Genomic DNA, 18,351 nt, shown 5'->3' with positions numbered 1-18,351 from the left:
ACACACGATACTAAATTTGTGAACCAGTTTTTTTACACTACAAATTTTCTTCAAGGGCGTCACGATGCTTTGGGTCAAATCTAATATATTCCGGTATAACTGTGACAACCGTTAATCTTCCATTAGTATATATATATATCCTTAAAAATGTCACAGCCATGAATTTACCTGTTAGTGTGTATCTGATGTGGGTTAACACAAGTACAAATATCGATCCTTGAGCAAGAGTATGACAAGCTCATTTTGGCATGAAACTGATAACCAACACAAAATGCTTACAGATGGTATCTTCGAGCACATAAAAACACAATTACCTGCAAACGAATCATATTGCGTCATTTTTGCACACTGTCAGAAATGTAAATAAATACAACATATTTTTAGTATATTTCAAAAGTGACACTAATGGTTTTCATGAATGACTAAACTTTCAAAAGCAATTATCTCGAAAGTAGCAATTTGTGGGTTATCAACATCTTTTCCCGATACATTCAATTGTGTGCGGTGTTTCTACGTGTCAATACGCAGTGAATAGTCTCGCAGTTTCCTGGAATCCAATACCATTTGATCATGTTTTTCAGCCAGTCAGATTACAGAACACAGTGACTTTTGGTTTACAATGCGGATATAAACACAGTTGATGAGAAGTGCTCGGCTTTGTTACTGTCCTTATGCATGTGAATTACACTTCCCTGTCGGCGACAGTCATGTGTGCATGGATCTTGGACATGTTTTTTATATGGTTGTTGCTCTGTTGTGGGTCTGTCTTGTGTCAGGGCATAGGTAAGTTTTCACAGCTTTGGCTTTCTGATATATGTGTTGTAACTGTATATGATGGTGTGTCCGTAGTCACGTGTTCCGTTGTGTTAGGGTGCTCCAGACCCATCGGCAGGTCTGTCAAATGTGTGTTTCTACAGTACTGTGCGATCGCGAGAAATTTTGAAATTAGACTTAGCGTCATTATAAACGATAACTGACGTACAAATAAGAACAAATATGAAGAAACAGTTAGGAGGGATCGTCTCAAAACCAAATCGAAAAAAGCTTTTTATCAGGAAACCAATTCTTTTACATATCTTAACATATAAACTTCACGAAAGAAAGACACGTAAGATGTTAACCAATAGATGGGAGCGTTATACCTGGCCGTGCGACCTTATTGCCATCTACAGTCTGATCTATTGTATTCAGCAGCTATTCGTTTAGTAGCTTACGTTTTGCCCGATTTTGCGAGAAAACATCGGATCGATTCCTATTCTGAATATCCACTTCCCAGTAAACATGATGAGCATCGGTCTATGTAACTGGGTTACGATGACGTGTGCCAGCAAACCTGGTCAACATATCCCTTTAATAGTGTCTGAAGACGAATATTTGAGTTGCTGATGACCGGTTCTAACCTTTTTTTAAATACTGATTATGTTTCATGTTAGTGTGACGTCATGAACTTGATAATGTACTGACAGTGTACTGATGAAAGTGAAGGTGTGGAGAAAATAGCTGAACCGGAGGTACTCACTATGGTTTCACATTTTATGATGGAGACATATTCAATGTATGTAAGTCGGATTCATTATTTATGTATTTAGAAACTACACAGAACAGAGTGGTATGCTTGTTAAAGAGAAGATCGTGTATTTTAATGGTTATAATGGTGGTTCATTTCTGAAACGTAATATAGACCTCAGGCCCAGGTTACACATTGAGAATGACAGAGTTAGCTAGGTGTCATAATGAAGACTATCTCAGTGTCATAGTTTGATTCGTACACGTTGAAAAATATTTGAAGGTGCTTGCAGAAACGCTTAGATTGGTGGATATTCACACAATTATAAAGGGGTGTACAGATGCGATATATTTCATCTTCTTCATATGGTAGTTTACAGATAATACATGATTTGTTGTTTCTAGCCTGACCAATACCCCTGTCAGTTTCTATTCGTAGTTTATCAGACCCCGATCTCAACCAAGCAAGAGCACCTCTATATTTAATATAGCTGATTGTGAAGATATAATATTTAACACTGAGCATAGGTTTAAACATCGAGTATGAATGTGTTTTGGTGCCTTTTACTAATTCAGAGTTCCAGTCGTTTTGATACGAAAGTTTGAGTCCACTAGAAAGTCATTTAAAAGTAGCATTTTACCTCGAACCATCTGTTCCTACCAAACAAATCCAAATTCATAGACTTTTCATGTATGCTTTATGCTAGATGCCCAGTTATTTCAAACATTACTTTCTATTTGTACTAGTATATTTTAATATTTCTTTACATAACGCTCATATGACATTATAAATATTTTCCACCAATGTTTGATATACTAGTACTTTTTGATGGTAGAAATACATAATGGATATCTGCCACATTCTCCTGGCGTAACATGGACTGAAACAAAGGATTTACATATGATGTAATTCACAGAATTACAAGCTGCTACATGGACTGCTTCTATTTCGTTAACCATTTCGTTAACCATTTCGTTAACCACTGTCCCCATATTTCATAACAGAAATGGACGATCTGCGCAACTGGGAACCGATGACATGTGTCAACCAAGTCAGTGAGCCTGACCACCCGCTCCAGTTAGCCGCCTCTTACGACAAGCATAGTCGCCTTTTATGGCAAGCATGGGTTGCTGAAGGCCTGTTCTACCGCGGGACCTTCACGGGTTCTTTAAAATGGAACTAACATCGTTTTAGATAAAATGGTCATGTACCCTGGTTTTGGATAATGACAGTTTTAAAACAGTTGCTGATTTCAATAGATCCTTGATGAAATGTTTAATGCTTGTTCCATTGCAACTCATTTGTCTTAACTGAATGGGTGGCATCACCTGAGGTTTCATGTATTTATGCTGCTAGCCAAAAGCTTTTCAAACAGAAGCACCTAATGGGAGCATTTATTAGCTATATTAAGGATGCTTCATTGTGTCAAGTATGGAACATTGCTAACAATACCCAATCTTGACTTAAACCTACATTGAGAAATAGATTCCATTTGGTGTAAAGAGAAAACAGATGTGATAATTGACTGGAAATGAGTGGTGAACGTTTTCTGTCCGACCGTGGCACACGCCATTTATCGGTGGTTAAAATGGTTTAGAACTGACCTAAATACCCATATTATTTCTAGCTGTATATTCATTGCCGAGACTGTACACTCGAACTGATACTAGTATTGGTTAACTGATTGTTAAATAACGACCAATAAAACCAATCACTACTTCTGTTTCAATGGCTGTTTGATCGGTTTAACTAGCTAATCAGCAAAATATATGACAGGTGTTACAAATCTTCAACCTGGTGGGACCTTATGGTTCAAAGTTTCCGTCAACAAATATAACGCTGTCAAAATATAACAACATTTTATTGCTCCTGGACTTGTGTCTGAGATTTTGTTTATGGGAGGTAATTAGTTCTATATGTTATTACTCGCCCGTTGAAGATACTGCATTGTAATATTTTCACTTCAGTATTACACTAGTGTAATACCGCTTGACGTATGACGTCAAAATGGTTCAAAGTTGTGACGTCACAATGCTAATGTAGATGTCGCGATTTTACTGGACCTTGCTTGACGTGAAAGCTGAGTGTTCTCACACTGTAGGCAATTTCCCCGCAGTTTCTGTCAATTTATGTTGGCGAGAAATAAACAGAATACTAAACTCGCTTCCGTGAAATACCATTTTCATTAAAATCGTTAAAGATTTAGTATCAAACTCGCTTTCGCTCGTTTGATACCAAATCATTAACTCGTTTAATAAAAATGGTATTACACGGAAGGTCGTTTAGTATCATCTATATAACTAACGATCAACCACCACAGTCATAACATGACGTTATGTAACTGTTGAGAAAGACCATCTTCTTAAATCCTATACATATTGTTGAATGAGTTTCCTGAGGGTTGTTAGGCTAAATGAGAAAAAGGTGACATGTTTCTCGGGTATCGACACGTCACTTTTAGTTGTGCACGTAACATATTTATTGCCGTTTTAAAAAAAGCAAAACTGACTTGGCCACGTCTCGATCATTCATTTGTCCACTATAAGAATGAGAGTATGTAAGAACGAGTGTGACTGAATCTACAACTCATTAACACCTGCTAAACTTTCCAAGCTGTATTTCTGAGACAGAAAAATCTGTTCCTCGGCCATCACTTATGTTGTCTGTGGGCAATTACAAAAGTCCTTTCGCCCTCTTCACTTTTGAAAAACATGGACCCAAGAACCATTTATTTTTTTATGCAGCCTTATATGTCATCTTTGTAAACAAATGTATTACATAAACATATATATCTCGACAGTTAGGGTTTTCTAAACAAATATCCCAGCTGTTTATTGTTAAGGGAAGTAATTCTATTTGTGCGTTCGCCACTGGCGCAAATTCGACCGCCACTATCAACAGTTTTTGACTGTGATTACACATCAAAGTGGCCCACTTCCGTAAATGTTATCGAGGCTGCAATTTATTGCCTTATAAGAATAAGGTCAGGATTTCCCTCACGCTGTCGCAACTGAATCAGTGAACACAGAGCAAGCGTATACACTGAGAGGTAATTTCTAACCTTAAAATAACCGAACTCAGTTGTTTTGAACGCGTAATGCACTTTGGGACAATGGAAAGCCGGCAAGTGTGGTTTGTTTTTTTATATATTTTACTGGCGCTTTCTTCAACTTACATCATAGCTCACTTATTCCCCATAGGATTTACCATGACCAGGAATGAGTGAGTGAGTTTAGTTTTACGCCGCACTCCTCACTGTTCCAGCTGTATGGCAGCGGTCTGTAAATAATCGAGTCTGGACCAGACAATCCAGTGATCACCAACATGAGCATCGATCTGCGCAGTTGGGAACCAATGACATGTGTCCAGCAAGTCAGTGAGTCTGACCATCCGATCCCGTTAGTCGCCTCTTACAAGCATAGTCGCCTTTTGTGGCAAGCATGGGTTGCTGAAGGCCTGTTCTACCCAGGGACCTTCACGGGTCACCCATCCTCGATATCTCCAGGGTATACGTTCCGATAAGTCTCCACTATACCCTGGACGCATCTACGGCTCTGCCAGATAAATTTATTACCTCCCTTGACTGTCTTTTGGTCCAGTCAGGTGTCTACGCTGGGAAGTTGAGCGAACCAATCACAACTCACTTTCGTTTTTTGAATTATCTAACCGATTGTACTTGGCAACAGAAACCATGCAGAGGTTCTCTGGAAGAGGTAGAAGGCGTTCTTGCATATGTTGTTTTAAAATTTCGGACCTGTCAATTTGTTTGTATGATTTCCCTAAAATCTTGGACGCACTGCGAGCAAACCTTCGCAGTTGCGACTGCTACCTTTGTTGACACTGGCAAGCTCGGTTATAACGGCGGTCGAGCTGATTGGCTACTGTGAGAAGGTGGAGCCAGCAAAGGGAGGTAATAGATTTATCGAGCAGAGCCGTAGATGCGTCCAGGGTATAGTGGAGACTTATTGGAACGTATACCCTGGAGATATCGAGGATACGGGTCACCATGACCAGGATGGAAAATAGGAGAATCTATTGGTTTGTACAAGTGGGCTTTTCTGGACAAGATTCAGCAGGCTGTAGCAGTTTTGAATTATTGTCAAAACAATCAGTGTTCTGGAATTGCCAGGACCTCAGGACATACATTCAGTGTTTTATGTAGTATGTTTCCGTTTTCACCTGGTAAGTTTGCTTTTGCAAAAATTCGTGAAGAAGTCCTCGAAAGCTTTTGAAGAGAACTTTGGCCCCCAAGTAGAACAAATTTGCATAATGGATACTAGACATTAGTTACGGAGAGTTTGGAAGCTCTTGAGCTGATCGTTCGAACTCAGCATATTTTGGGACTACAAACTACTCGGACAACTGTTAACACGCGGTTAAAAACTTTAAAGGGCCATAGCTGCCAAACTGTGTATTTTAGTGACTTGTCCTGTCCAGCCAAAATTGTTGGTAATTCAGTTGCGCATATGCTCAAGAACTATGTTAGTGGGTTATTTGCTGTCAATGTCAAGGTCTGGAATCAATTTTGGATTATCTGCCCTTTGGTATTGTGCCTAAAGTCCTGGGTTTTTGGCGGAAACAACTTCATCACACTGAGCACCGTGGTTATTTTTTTAAACGTTTCTGAGCAATGGTTTAGGAGGTATGTTTGGTACAAACATCGGTGGAATAATGAATAATTATATGTCTCCCTGCCTTGGAGCATGGAAAACTAAATATTCCACAGTTCTGCTTGTCAAAGGCTTTGGAAAACTCATGAAACATGCATGAAATTTACATGTTTTTTACAGATACCGCTCAATGTAAATTATAAATGGTATTGCAATACTCGCTTGCAGTTCAACGATTTTTTCATAGCAAGAGCACCAATGTTTTGTCGAACCCACCAAGAACTTTCCGGAGAATATGTAGAACCCCCAACAGCCTTCTGCATTACCCAGAGTGTCAGTAGGGCTGTGCTTCCTGTGGAAAATCCGGCCACTCTCCTCATCTATGCCCAGAGTGCTGGAGCTACCAAACCAAGGGCACCGAGAAGAATGGGAAGTCTGACGACAGTGTGCTTGGGATGCAAGCGAGCCATTTCAAAAGGTCCGCACACTTAGCATGCTTTTCCTGAATCTTGCCAATCACGTTGCTGTCAGAAGGGACAGAAGATTCATTTTTGTAAAAAAAATTCATAAGATTTTCAAAAAGAACAAGATCAGGTTTATTGGCAGGATTTTGCGTGAGGCTGTATATGGGCATATTCCATTTTCCATGACACCTTGGACATGTTCACGGTCATACAATAGATGAACCTCAGAGTCAAGCACGTATTGAACATTTGTGGGACGAATTGGATCGTCGTGTGCGACAGCGTGACCCTCAGCCACAGACGTCACTTGCTCTGTTTGTGGCCTTGAGGGAAGAGTATCAACTCATTCCCTGGCACTTCATCCGGAATGTGGTCCAGTCTATGTGACGCCGATTCCAAGCAACCATTGATGCTAATGGTTGCCACACAAAGTACTGACTGCTCAGTGACTTTGACCTTGGAACACTTGTCATTTGTGACGTACAGTTTCTTGCAGCATTGGACCGTTAATTTGCATTCAGGTTTTCTCCATGACTGCCCTGCATTACTGAACCTTAAGTGTATAAATTGATAAGAATTTTCAGCTATGTGTTTCTTTTTGTTTGAGCAGTATATATTGTTTCTCTTCAATATGATGGTCAAGGTAATGTAATTCGACTTTAAATGTATCTGTAGGCTGAAACACGTTTTGGAAATGTGTATACCACGTGACTCTATGTAGGGAGTATACTTCTTCGATGTCTCTTGAGTTATTCAGATTTGTAAGTAATTATCTTTTACAGATCAGGTGCTTTATTGTTGAAATGCCTAAACCATCCCAAACGTCTGTCTTTCTTATGTCTATGATCGTATTATGTCTAATCAGTTGCTAAAATCGGCTTTCTAGAAACATCTCCGGTACACATTGTCAATGAACCAGGTAACTGGTGGGAGGCTCAAAGCAGATGTAAAGACAACGGAACCATGTTGTACACACCAGGCACAGATGTCATGGCAACAGAGCTGGTGAAGAATCTACGTATACCGACCGAATCCTACTACTGGATAGGTGCCATGAGCTACAGGGCCTGGCAATGGACAGGTACAGTCAGAAAAGAATTTGCGTCTACTGACCACACCTTTTACAGTGAGAATTAAGTTCCAACCGTTTAAAGTCAGGCATTAACACTCCTGATCATTCAGTTTTTTACTCTGATTTTAAACATAATTATTTAAAAAGATATACATGTTGATATTGTCATTGGAAATATGAAACGTGTCTTATCAATATGCCTAGAGGAACTGGAGTAGGATTTAATTATACCAAATACAGTTGATCGCAGCCCCCTGTTCACCTATGCTGGTTTCCTTCCGGTGTTGAATGAGACAGTAGAAATGAATCGTACATTTCTTGACAACTCGGTATGGAAGTGTCATCTTCACTGCAGCCCATCAAATTCGGTAGGCATGAAGGTGAGTTGTATATATCCTACGTTCGTCACTTGAAATAGATATAGATATATAGAGGTGATATTGCTGGAATATTGCTAAAAGCGGCGTAAAACTAAACTCACTCACTCATGTTATTATTATATTATTATTATCATGATAATATTGTATCCACTCCACGATCAGGGTAGTATTTCCTAAAGTGACCTTATAGCATCAAAGAACAAGCTTGACAGCGGATGTAATGGCGTTAACAAGAGTTCGAAAAGTATTCAAAGTGTCGCGGTGACCCAAATTAATTGGTTGTTGTGTAACCCTATCAATGTAGACTGTTACCACATTTGACGACATTGGGTACACCGGTTCGTGAGATATTGCGTTAACAAGAGTTTGAAAAGTGTCCGTGGTGACCTTGAAAGAAAGGTCTCACAAATCGACTGGCGTTTGCGTAGTCCCTCAGCTGTCGTCAAATTTGAAGACGGTGGGTACAACAGTACATGAGATATCACGTTAACAAGAATCGGAACATAAGTTCGGATAACGCATAACGCATTCCACGTTGCGGCAGACAATTAATTACCTCGCGCGTAGTGCCGTCATCTAAAAATCTCAGTTACCATTGTAGGTTCATTGGTTAAAGTTTTCACACTTCCCCACATGGTAACAATGTGGTAAGCCCATTTCTGGTGAGCTTTGATATGATATTCCTGGAATATTGCTAAAAGCGACATACAGCAGTTACTAAACTCTACCCTCATTACGATGCCTTCACCAAAGTGGGGAACGATGAGATCTTCTTCTCCATGAAGCACACAAAGTACCACATCCCTAAACTCACTCACTCATGTAATAGATACACCTCCAAATTCCGTAAATATTGCATGGATGTAAAACAGGCTTTAAAACTGTTATGGCCTCAGCAGCCCAATTCCTAAAGAGATTTGATAATTTCTAGTGGATATTCACACTCGAAATTACCTAAATTACCTGGTGTGTTTGTCAACTGCATTATGCCCAGAGGCATGGTGAACGAACTCTTCAAAACTCTATTGCTTACAGTACGTTCAGGGTAGAGTTTTGTTAACTCATGTTATCCAAAAGCATTATATCTATTTTTGTGTGAATACACAGGGAACCATGTGCTACTGTCTGGGAGAAGGATATCAGACTACAAACACCAGAACACCCGAGGACACGTGCCCGGGAAACTTGGAGGAAAGGTGTGGCAACATCCAAGGGATGTCAGTCTACAAGCTGGGTACGACTACGTTAATTTCATCCTTGCATTCGATGAAATATTTCTACGACACTGATTAATTTTACTGGATCGGCGTCTTGATGCCTGATAGGAAAAATGTGTTGTGGTTTCTCTTTATTCAGTCTGGATGCCGGCTAACACCATCAGACTCGAATTTTAGATTTGCTTAAATGTGATGCTTCAACATGGCATTTAGGAACATGAGCAAACCAGTCCGACGATGCATTGGAAGACATTGGATTCTTTAGAATAGTGCATCATTTAGCCAATAAACCTATATGCTGCATTACACCCATACTGTCATCATGGGGCTGGGGTGGCATTGTGGCCCGAGGCACGGGACTGTGTTGGAAACTTTCATTGTACATAGGTTATTCCAAGGTCTCAAAAGGCGATTGGTGAGAGCCTACAAGATTAAATTCGAGTATCGTTAAAAGTTATTCTCTCAAGTTTAGTTTTATTACACTAGCATGTAAAAGGTCAGATATCTTGGAAGTGTGGATCAATTAAGTGAACTTTGTAAACTAAGTAATCTTTTTGAACTGATATTTTGTCATATTGTCTGTAGAAAACATGACGTTTTATCAAGAAGAAAACACTGACTGTGCTTATATGAGAGACACGGACTGTTCCATCCATGCCGATACTCTTAACAACTGCAAAACCGCCAGTAAGTGTTACGCCTGCTTTGCTTTGTCTGGTAAGTTGTATTACGTTTCATCCCCTCTAATATTTTTGTTTTATTTGAAGAAACTTGAAGCTGTTGTTTCATTTTCTGGCTCATGACATATAAAATTCCTGAAGATCGTTGTCTTAAATTCCCACCATTAATACACGGCAATGCATTACAAGCATCGGGAAAACATGATGTATTTCCAACTGTCACTGGCACGACTACATGACACCATTTACAATTACCTGTACTGTGCGAATACAACGTTACCTTAAATCATGGAGACACATGCAGAATGAAATTTCCTGTGTGGAAGATAACCTGTATTTCCTAATACAATCAAGGATTTACTTGCTTCATACCCACGGGGAGAATATGAGACACAATACTCTTTGTCAAAAATCTTGAGGCAATGTTGCCTTCTTGAATTCCCAGGATTAACAACCGAAATTACTTCTCTAAAACATTTGATTTTCCATCTGCGTACATTTCTGTTATTCATAGCAACTGTGCTTAAGCTAACCATGTGTACTCAGACATTCTTGGCAGTCCCGGTATAAAATTGGGGTATACAATGGAAGCTGTCTAAACCGGCACTCATTGGGACTGAAAAAATAATCTGCTTTAAACAATGCGCCGGATTGTAGAGCTGATGATAGATGTGCAAGCCACGAACGGATCTGAAATTTAACTCCAATGCTGACAACTTGCCGGATTGGATAGATGCCTGTTTTGACAGTTTTCACTGTATGACAATTATCCAATACGCGGAAGGCTGTAGAGCCAGTCTTGACCATCAATTCTAAGCACGTACCTTGAAGTGTTTCTTTTCCATTTTCTAGGTGCAACGACGGACATAAACTGTGGAAGTATGAAATCATGGTGTGCTGCCAACAAGGCATGCCACTTGGTTAAACTGAATGAATCAGCTCTGAGCAGTCTTCTTGGTAGCAGGGACACAAACACAACATTCTGGATCGGTTTGTACAGATATTTAGAACGGAGATGGATAAACGGTGAGAACAGTTTAGTAGCTCTTCACATGAAATAGCTTTCGTGTTACGACTGTTTAAAAATTGTTCACAATCCAGATTACATGACTACATACAAAGATTTAATGTGTTAAAAGTGATAATCATTATTTTTTTACATTATCCTCAAGGTCATTTCAACAAGGTTTGTCATCATCTTAGGTTAATACTCACGTGAAAAGCCGACTTGAAAACAAGAGGTTGCTTCTCAGAGAAATAATGACATGTTTTCAGCTTCATACGACTGTCAGATGCATTGGAATGTTAAGAGACACGAAATTAAATGTTAAAGCGGTATGTTGAAAGTGAGGCTCCTTCAGTGGCAGTAGCGGACAATGTGAAATGGCGTTTACATATTATAAGTTGTTACATCACTTATAGCCTTGGTCGAGCAAGCAAGGTTTGTTTAATGTGTTCGTCCTGGTACTGATATTTTGTCTCCTTAAAACATAGCACAATATGCTAATGATGTACTTGAGAATCATTTCTCACAGCAAAGGAGAACACTCAGAGATACATAGAACGCATTTTCACCAACGACATCAGTTCAACTGGAAGTAAAATTTAACTGAAAGGCATATTTTAAAATGTGTGGTAATGATGTTTGATATGTTTTAGGTGACCGGACTTTTTCATACGATGGGCACAGAGGTGCTTTATCTTCAGACACTTGGTGTCTTAGTGTATACAAGCAGAGGGGTCAAGGAATGCGTTTATACTGGAGGCCATGTTCAGAAAAACGACCGTTCATTTGTGAAGACGGTATGGTTCATAGTTCACTTCAATCGTCATGGCGCTGAAGCCAGGCTAGCAGATGGTAACTTGTGTCTGTCAGAAACCATTTGAACTAATCCGCGTCATCTCACATAACTTCATCTTAGACCTTTAGCAGCTGTTAAAACTTGTATATCTAACAAATGTAAAACAGATCAGAAAAGCAAGGCGCAAGTGTGATCAAGTCAGTTTAGGCATCACTAGTCGTTGACCATTCACATCCCATGGCCCTTCGAAAATCTCATGATACAAGATTCACCCTGATTTGTATACTCGGTTTTTCAGCACCGTTATCATGCTCTTTGGTCGCATTGTAATATACAAAGTTTGAAATTTTGAATAATGATCGATTTTCTGTTTGATACAGAGACAAAATATCAATCATAAAAATATCAATATCCCTAATTTATTTTGTCCGGTATATTTCTGATATAGTGATAAGGGCAACGTACAACTTATCTCACTCACCCTTTACACATACCGTTATACGAGCTGGGTAATGTGTTGAACATATATGACTCGAGATGTAATGTACAAACTTGGGATGCTCGTTCTTTCTTGTTTTATACATATTTTATTCGAAAATGAAATGGACTGGGCACAACTTATTCAACTTAGGAACGTCCTCGCCAAGAAGTTGCATATGTCATATTTACAATATAAAAACATTGACAAAAACGATTTGTGGCAATAATATATACAAAAATAAACGACAAAAATCTTTCATTTAGCTTAATATAGCTATGTACATGTTCAAAATAATGATTAATCCGTTTTTCCCTAACCAATTAAAACATTCAAATGCTACAAACACATGATCTTATAGTGTGCATACACGCTGGATAGACTTCTCAAATAACCGAGACGTGCATGTAAGGTCAAAGGTCATTTCTCACTCTCTAAATTAGACTCTATCTATCTGAAGACATGCGTAGTGAAGGTGAAGTGGTGGTAGGCTCAAGGTCACTAAGAAGGAAGGTCAAGTTACTTTACGTATGATCGGAAGTGATGTGAACCAGTGATATTGACATTCTTACATTCTTTCATATGGAGACATAGGACTGTTATCAGTTGTACTTAATTTGGTATGTAATGATATGTGGGGTCCATTTAAATGTTTTCTATCTCAAAAACGTTTCAAGTTACTTGGTGCCTTTGGCTAGATTTAAACTGGTTCTTAAATGCTGGCTTGAACAGTGCTGAAACTCGATCAGTGTGTCAAAGTTTAGTTAAGGGGAAAATTCGGCAATTCACTATTTGTGAAAGGTTGCATATTGTTTTAAACTTCTTTGCCAACATTTTTGAAAAATCAGTTGTTCACGTGTTCTTTTTACATTCGAAAGGGAAGGTGTGTAAATGCCGTGCAGGCTTACAAGTACACTGTTAGCGCTGAGGTCTGTAAATAGTCGAGTCTGGATCAGACAATCCAGTCATCAACAAATGCAACATGAGCATCGATCTGCGCAATTGGGAACCGATGACATGTGTCAACCAAGTCAGCGAGTCTGACCATCCGATCCCGTCAGTCGCCTCTTACGACAAGCATAGTCGTCTTTTATGGCAAGCATGGGTTGCTGAAGGCCTATTCTAGCCCGGGACTTTCACGAGTGACAACCGATGGAGAGATAGCCATCATATTTCATCAACACATCACTCCCTAACACATGATAGATGGGTTCTCAGTATCTCTATATGGATGATAAAGAGCAATATGACTATATTAAGCTAGCTCTTCTCGATTCCTTTATTTCTCTCATCTCTTACTGACAAAGTCAAGTGTCACTAGTGCTTGCATATTATTTAAAGGGATGGTTTCGTCAAGTGATGGGATTCGATACTTCCCTTGAAGAAGTGTAAGAGTTAGAATGGGTCTTCAGTAAGTCATACTTGTCAAAGAGGCGACGAAATGGATTGGGTGGTCAGGCTCGCTGAGATGTTTAACTCATGTTATCGTATCTAAACACCGTAGATGCTCATGATGTTGATCATTGGATGTCTTCTTTCGATTATTTCAGGCCGCCGCCATACAGCTGATGTATTGCTGAGTGCGGCGTGATACAAGCACAAAATGGGGGTCGTTCCTGACAGTGATTAAAATACATGAAAGTCAGCGTAATTTATACTAAATGAAATAAATAAGGGATCGCATGAATGCACAGGTGTTCCTATATTTTTTCCAGTTTTTTCACAAGCCTTGTAACGCACAGCTTCTGAGGAAACCTGGTAAAACAGTAAAGGTACACTTGTACATTCACATGATCTCTTCTTTATTTCCCTAACTGCATATGTAATAAAGCTTGAATTATTATCAGCTTTCATAACAGCTCCCTTGTAAATATACAGTGATTCGTAAAACATTTATCATGATTATTTCAGTAGACATACTTACATCGTCACCAACAATAACGTCAACACCGTCACCTCGGCCCTCCTCTCCGTCACCAACGCTGACGACAACGTCAGCGTCAACCACAGTGACCAACCACAGTGTGTACACGTTTCATCATTTCACTGATACGTAAATCAACACATGTCTACAATAGCTGTTCGAAGATAACAATTGAGCACATATGACGAAATTTCATATCACTCAGGGGTATTTGTACATAACATTTACATCACAGATCCTGCCTATGTCACCTTCACTGATCGTGATGTAAAAACGTGTGCTCGTTTCTTGTATCATTACACACATAAATCATCTTCTCAAGTACACCCAGCTTATATTTGATTACATGCTAGTATTATGTATATTTGATATATTCATGTATAACTGTCTAACACATGCATTATCTACCTTCAGCAGGAGTGTTCACTGTGTATAACTGTCTAACACATGCATTATCTACCTTCAGCAGGAGTGTTCACTGTATATAACTGTCTAACACACGTATTATCTACCTTCAGCAGGAGTGTTCACTGTGTATAACTGTCTAACACATGCATTATCTACCTTCAGCAGGAGTGTTCACTGTGTGTAACTGTCTAACACATGCATTATCTACCTTCAGCAGGAGTGTTCACTGTATATAACTGTCTAACACACGTATTATCTACCTTCAGCAGGAGTGTTCACTGTGTATAACTGTCTAACACATGCATTATCTACCTTCAGCAGGAGTGTTCACTGTGTATAACTGTCTAACACATGCATTATCTACCTTCAGCAGGAGTGTTCACTGTGTGTAACTGTCTAACACATGCATTATCTACCTTCAGCAGGAGTGTTCACTGGATTAGGTGTTGGATGCGTGCTCCTTCTGACAGTCCCCATTGTGGTCTGTCTCTTGAGAAGGTAATAAGACATCTAATATAGGTAACATGTGCTTACTCAGTAAGATATCCAGTACCAAAACCCCAAACCCTAAGATAGCTCTTTAGTCTATGAAATATTATTATTCCAAGATATAAGGTCCATTTATTTACCACGAGAGGTCCAAAAGGTTTGAACATTGGTTCCAATGAGAAAATGTCTGAATTTTCAGTATATGTCAGTGTTACACAAGTCAAAACTTGACCAACTTCTCACTAGAGTGCGCTAAAGTCATGACTCAGCAGTTTTTCACCCATTACCCCACCACTGGAAATGTTCATTTCTTAAATATCAAATACAAAGAAAGGGTAACATATTGTATATCATATGAAATTCAACATACTTGGCTTTAATAAAATCACAATGTTAAGTACATCATTGTGTGTCAATACACAGAAGAGGCAAAACTTACATAAAATGGTAAAACACACAACTTGTGTTTTTCACTACATATACAAATAAACCATTGAAGAGAATGTTTCTTCACTTTGAATTGACAAATATATAGCCAACCATTTGAAACTAGAATTAAAACTTTCTATCAATTTTTAATGGATCTGCAACATGTTTGTGAGGTAGCTGACTGATTTGAATTTCAGGAAAGGGGGATAACTCTTTTCTCTTCAATTCAGAGACCCCCACTGTTTTTTGTCCTAAACACCTAGCTAGGGCAAACGTTTCATTTAACTGTACTTTTATTACATCTGCCACTAAGTATAAAAGTTGACAAACAACACGTAACACAAATAAAGCATTTACATGGTGAGGTAATCCATAATGTATGGTCAGATGTTGCAGTTAAGGGATGTAAACAAGTGTTATTTTACTTTCTAGTAAAGAAGAAAATTCACACTTTCTAATTTGTTTCTTTGAAGAAATTTTTCAGTTAGATTAGGTTCAAAACCTCCTGTTCATAAAATGTGAAATGCCTGTAAATGGTTGTCTGGTACATGTACATATTATCGGAAAGCTGAGAGTCCTCACACTGCAGGCAATTTCGTCGCAGTTTCTTTCAATCAATAAATAAATAAATAAATAAATAAATAAATAAATAAAACGAACAGAATACTGAACTGGCTTCCGTGAAATACCATTTTTAGTAAACACGGATGGTCGTTTAGTATCCTCTATCCACATTCGTTTCAAACGCATTGTTTGCATGAGATCTTCTGTGCCCATCAAACTAATGACTCCACTGCTAGCAAAGGAAACAAGACTGCCATAACTGCATTCCTTCCAGACTGAATTTCATGCTGATACATTGGATTTCAGGCACAAGAAACTGTGTTTCAAAAAACGAGATGGAAATCAGCGAATGCACTTCACTTCAGCCGCAGAAAACATCACCCATGGTTTAGACGGTCACGCACAAACAGAGAGTAAAAAATATGCCGCCATAACACCTTGTGACACAAAAGATGGAACACCGGCGAAATCAACGGTGCCAACGGCGATAGGGCAACCCAATGTTCACAGTGACAACATCCACACCTCTCAGATTAATGATGAGAATGAGTACAATGTGCTGTCAACATCCAACAACTCCAAAGTGGTCGTTCAAGATGAAAATCCTTACAATCATCTGCCAGGACCTGACGGAAGATTCAAGTACAAAAGAGACTACGACATAGCAAATTTTGTTATACAGACAGAAGGTATCACTGGACGGAAGAACTCTGCCGGACTGCCGGAGTTAAGGAGTGGACAGATATTTGAGGAGGAGCATTACAATGTGCTCGGCCAGCACGACTCTCCCAGAACAGTTGATGCCGTCGCAAGGGTATATGACCACGTAATTGCTGATGAGGGGGACTATGACACTGCACGATGGGGAAAGAATGTCAGCAAAGTGAATGATTCTTACAGTCATACGCACAGGACAACTAAACCCATTCGTGACTAACTCGTTTTATTCAGGGACAAACCGAATAGCGACTCTTGTCCCTATGACGGATTTCATATTGGCGGAAGAACACAACTACTTCAAACAGAAACAATAACTCGGTTCATGTGTGGTTGCAATAGTACGTAATATCACCGAAGTACTCATACATTGTATTGCTGGTTTTGTTTTCGCTTCTTTATTTTAAAGAATTAAGCTTCCTTGATACAACTAAAAGAAGGAATAAATACATTTGTTAACGGCATATTCTGACGTAATTATAACCAGATGTTCACCTTAATTTCTAATTACATTTCTGAAAAAGTTTCAGTAATCATAAATTAGATTTGTTTTATTGAATATGCACATAAAACTCATACAAAATACAGCTACTTTAAATCCCAAAGCAGAAACTCAAAAATGACTTCAACATATGTTTTTTTTTCAAATTAAACTTTCGTGTAACCTTGTTGTGAAACACCTGGTGGAATTTTAAATACATTCGCAGGAAAAAATATGAATACCAAAACAAAATGCCATAAACGATTGAAGTTGTTGGGATTTTTTTAATCAAAACACTGCATCTATGACGCACGCTGTGATTGGTTTGTCGTATTTTGGGACATAACAAGCATCGGGTGGGAGATGAGTCTTCTTGGAGTTTGAGAAAGGGTGAGTGATGACGAATTATCTCGAATAGCATTGAATCACGTATGAATTATTGAAATTACCGATATTTTGCGAATGCAATTGAAATTATCCTGAACATCATGGTTCTTTTTTTCTAACAACAAAAAGTAACAAAATAAGACATCAAATATTACCTATCATATTAGCTTAAATTTATACACTTAATTATGCAGTGTTAGGAGTGAGTGAGTGAGTTTAGTTTTGCACACACTCAGCCATATTTCAGATACTATCTGTAAATAATCGAGTCTGGACCAGACAATCCAGTGATCAACAGCATAAGCATCGATCTTTGCAGTTGGGAACCGATGATATGTGTCGAGTCTGACCATCCGATCCCGTTTGTCGCCTATTACGACAAGCATAGTCACCTTTTATGGCACGCATGGGTTGCTGAAGGCCTATTCTACCCCAGGACCTTCACGGGTCTAGTAAACAGGATATATTAATATACACTCGTACAATATATACGTATAAGCTGTCATATACGGATGCATCAGAAATCTCTTTGACAACACTGTAGACATTCTCCTGATCCGTCTGTCAGACTCGTCAAAAACCTTGCACATGTCCTTCAAGATTTCCATTGTCTCGAAGAACATGCCTTGTGTTGTAGTAGTCGCCTGTGTCTCCCCTACCGTCTTCAATCTTAACGTCATGATTGTTGGCGTCAGCAGGACATCGTTTCCGACTCTCTTTTACTTGTGACGTCATGTGTATC

At 39.0% G+C, this 18,351-nt stretch overlaps 1 protein-coding gene across 1 annotated transcript; it reads left to right on the top strand.

Annotated features, from left to right (window-relative positions):
• Positions 1-728: 728 nt before the first annotated feature.
• Positions 729-16,961, top strand: LOC137257486 (uncharacterized). The gene is made up of 10 exons (XM_067794816.1): positions 729-783; positions 7,468-7,662; positions 7,894-8,033; positions 9,141-9,267; positions 9,836-9,967; positions 10,783-10,956; positions 11,590-11,733; positions 14,125-14,232; positions 14,965-15,040; positions 16,331-16,961. The coding sequence occupies exons 1-10, from the start codon at positions 729-731 to the stop codon at positions 16,959-16,961; spliced, it is 1,782 nt and encodes a 593-aa protein (XP_067650917.1).
• The last annotated feature ends 1,390 nt before the right edge of the window (positions 16,962-18,351 follow it).

This window comes from Haliotis asinina, chromosome 12 (genome assembly GCF_037392515.1).
Source record: "Haliotis asinina isolate JCU_RB_2024 chromosome 12, JCU_Hal_asi_v2, whole genome shotgun sequence".
NCBI classification, from domain to species: Eukaryota; Metazoa; Mollusca; class Gastropoda; order Lepetellida; family Haliotidae; genus Haliotis; species Haliotis asinina.
Note: the sequence above shows the minus strand (reverse complement) of the source record. Positions and strands in the feature narration are given on the sequence as shown.

Bases quoted from the DNA above. Each gene is read 5' to 3' on its own strand.
- LOC137257486 (XM_067794816.1), top strand. From the start codon at position 729: ATGTTTTTTATATGGTTGTTGCTCTGTTGTGGGTCTGTCTTGTGTCAG. The intron at 9,268-9,835 runs GTACGACTACGT...TATTGTCTGTAG, and splicing joins GATGTCAGTCTACAAGCTGG to AAAACATGACGTTTTATCAA. The intron at 10,957-11,589 runs GTGAGAACAGTT...GATATGTTTTAG, and splicing joins AGAACGGAGATGGATAAACG to GTGACCGGACTTTTTCATAC.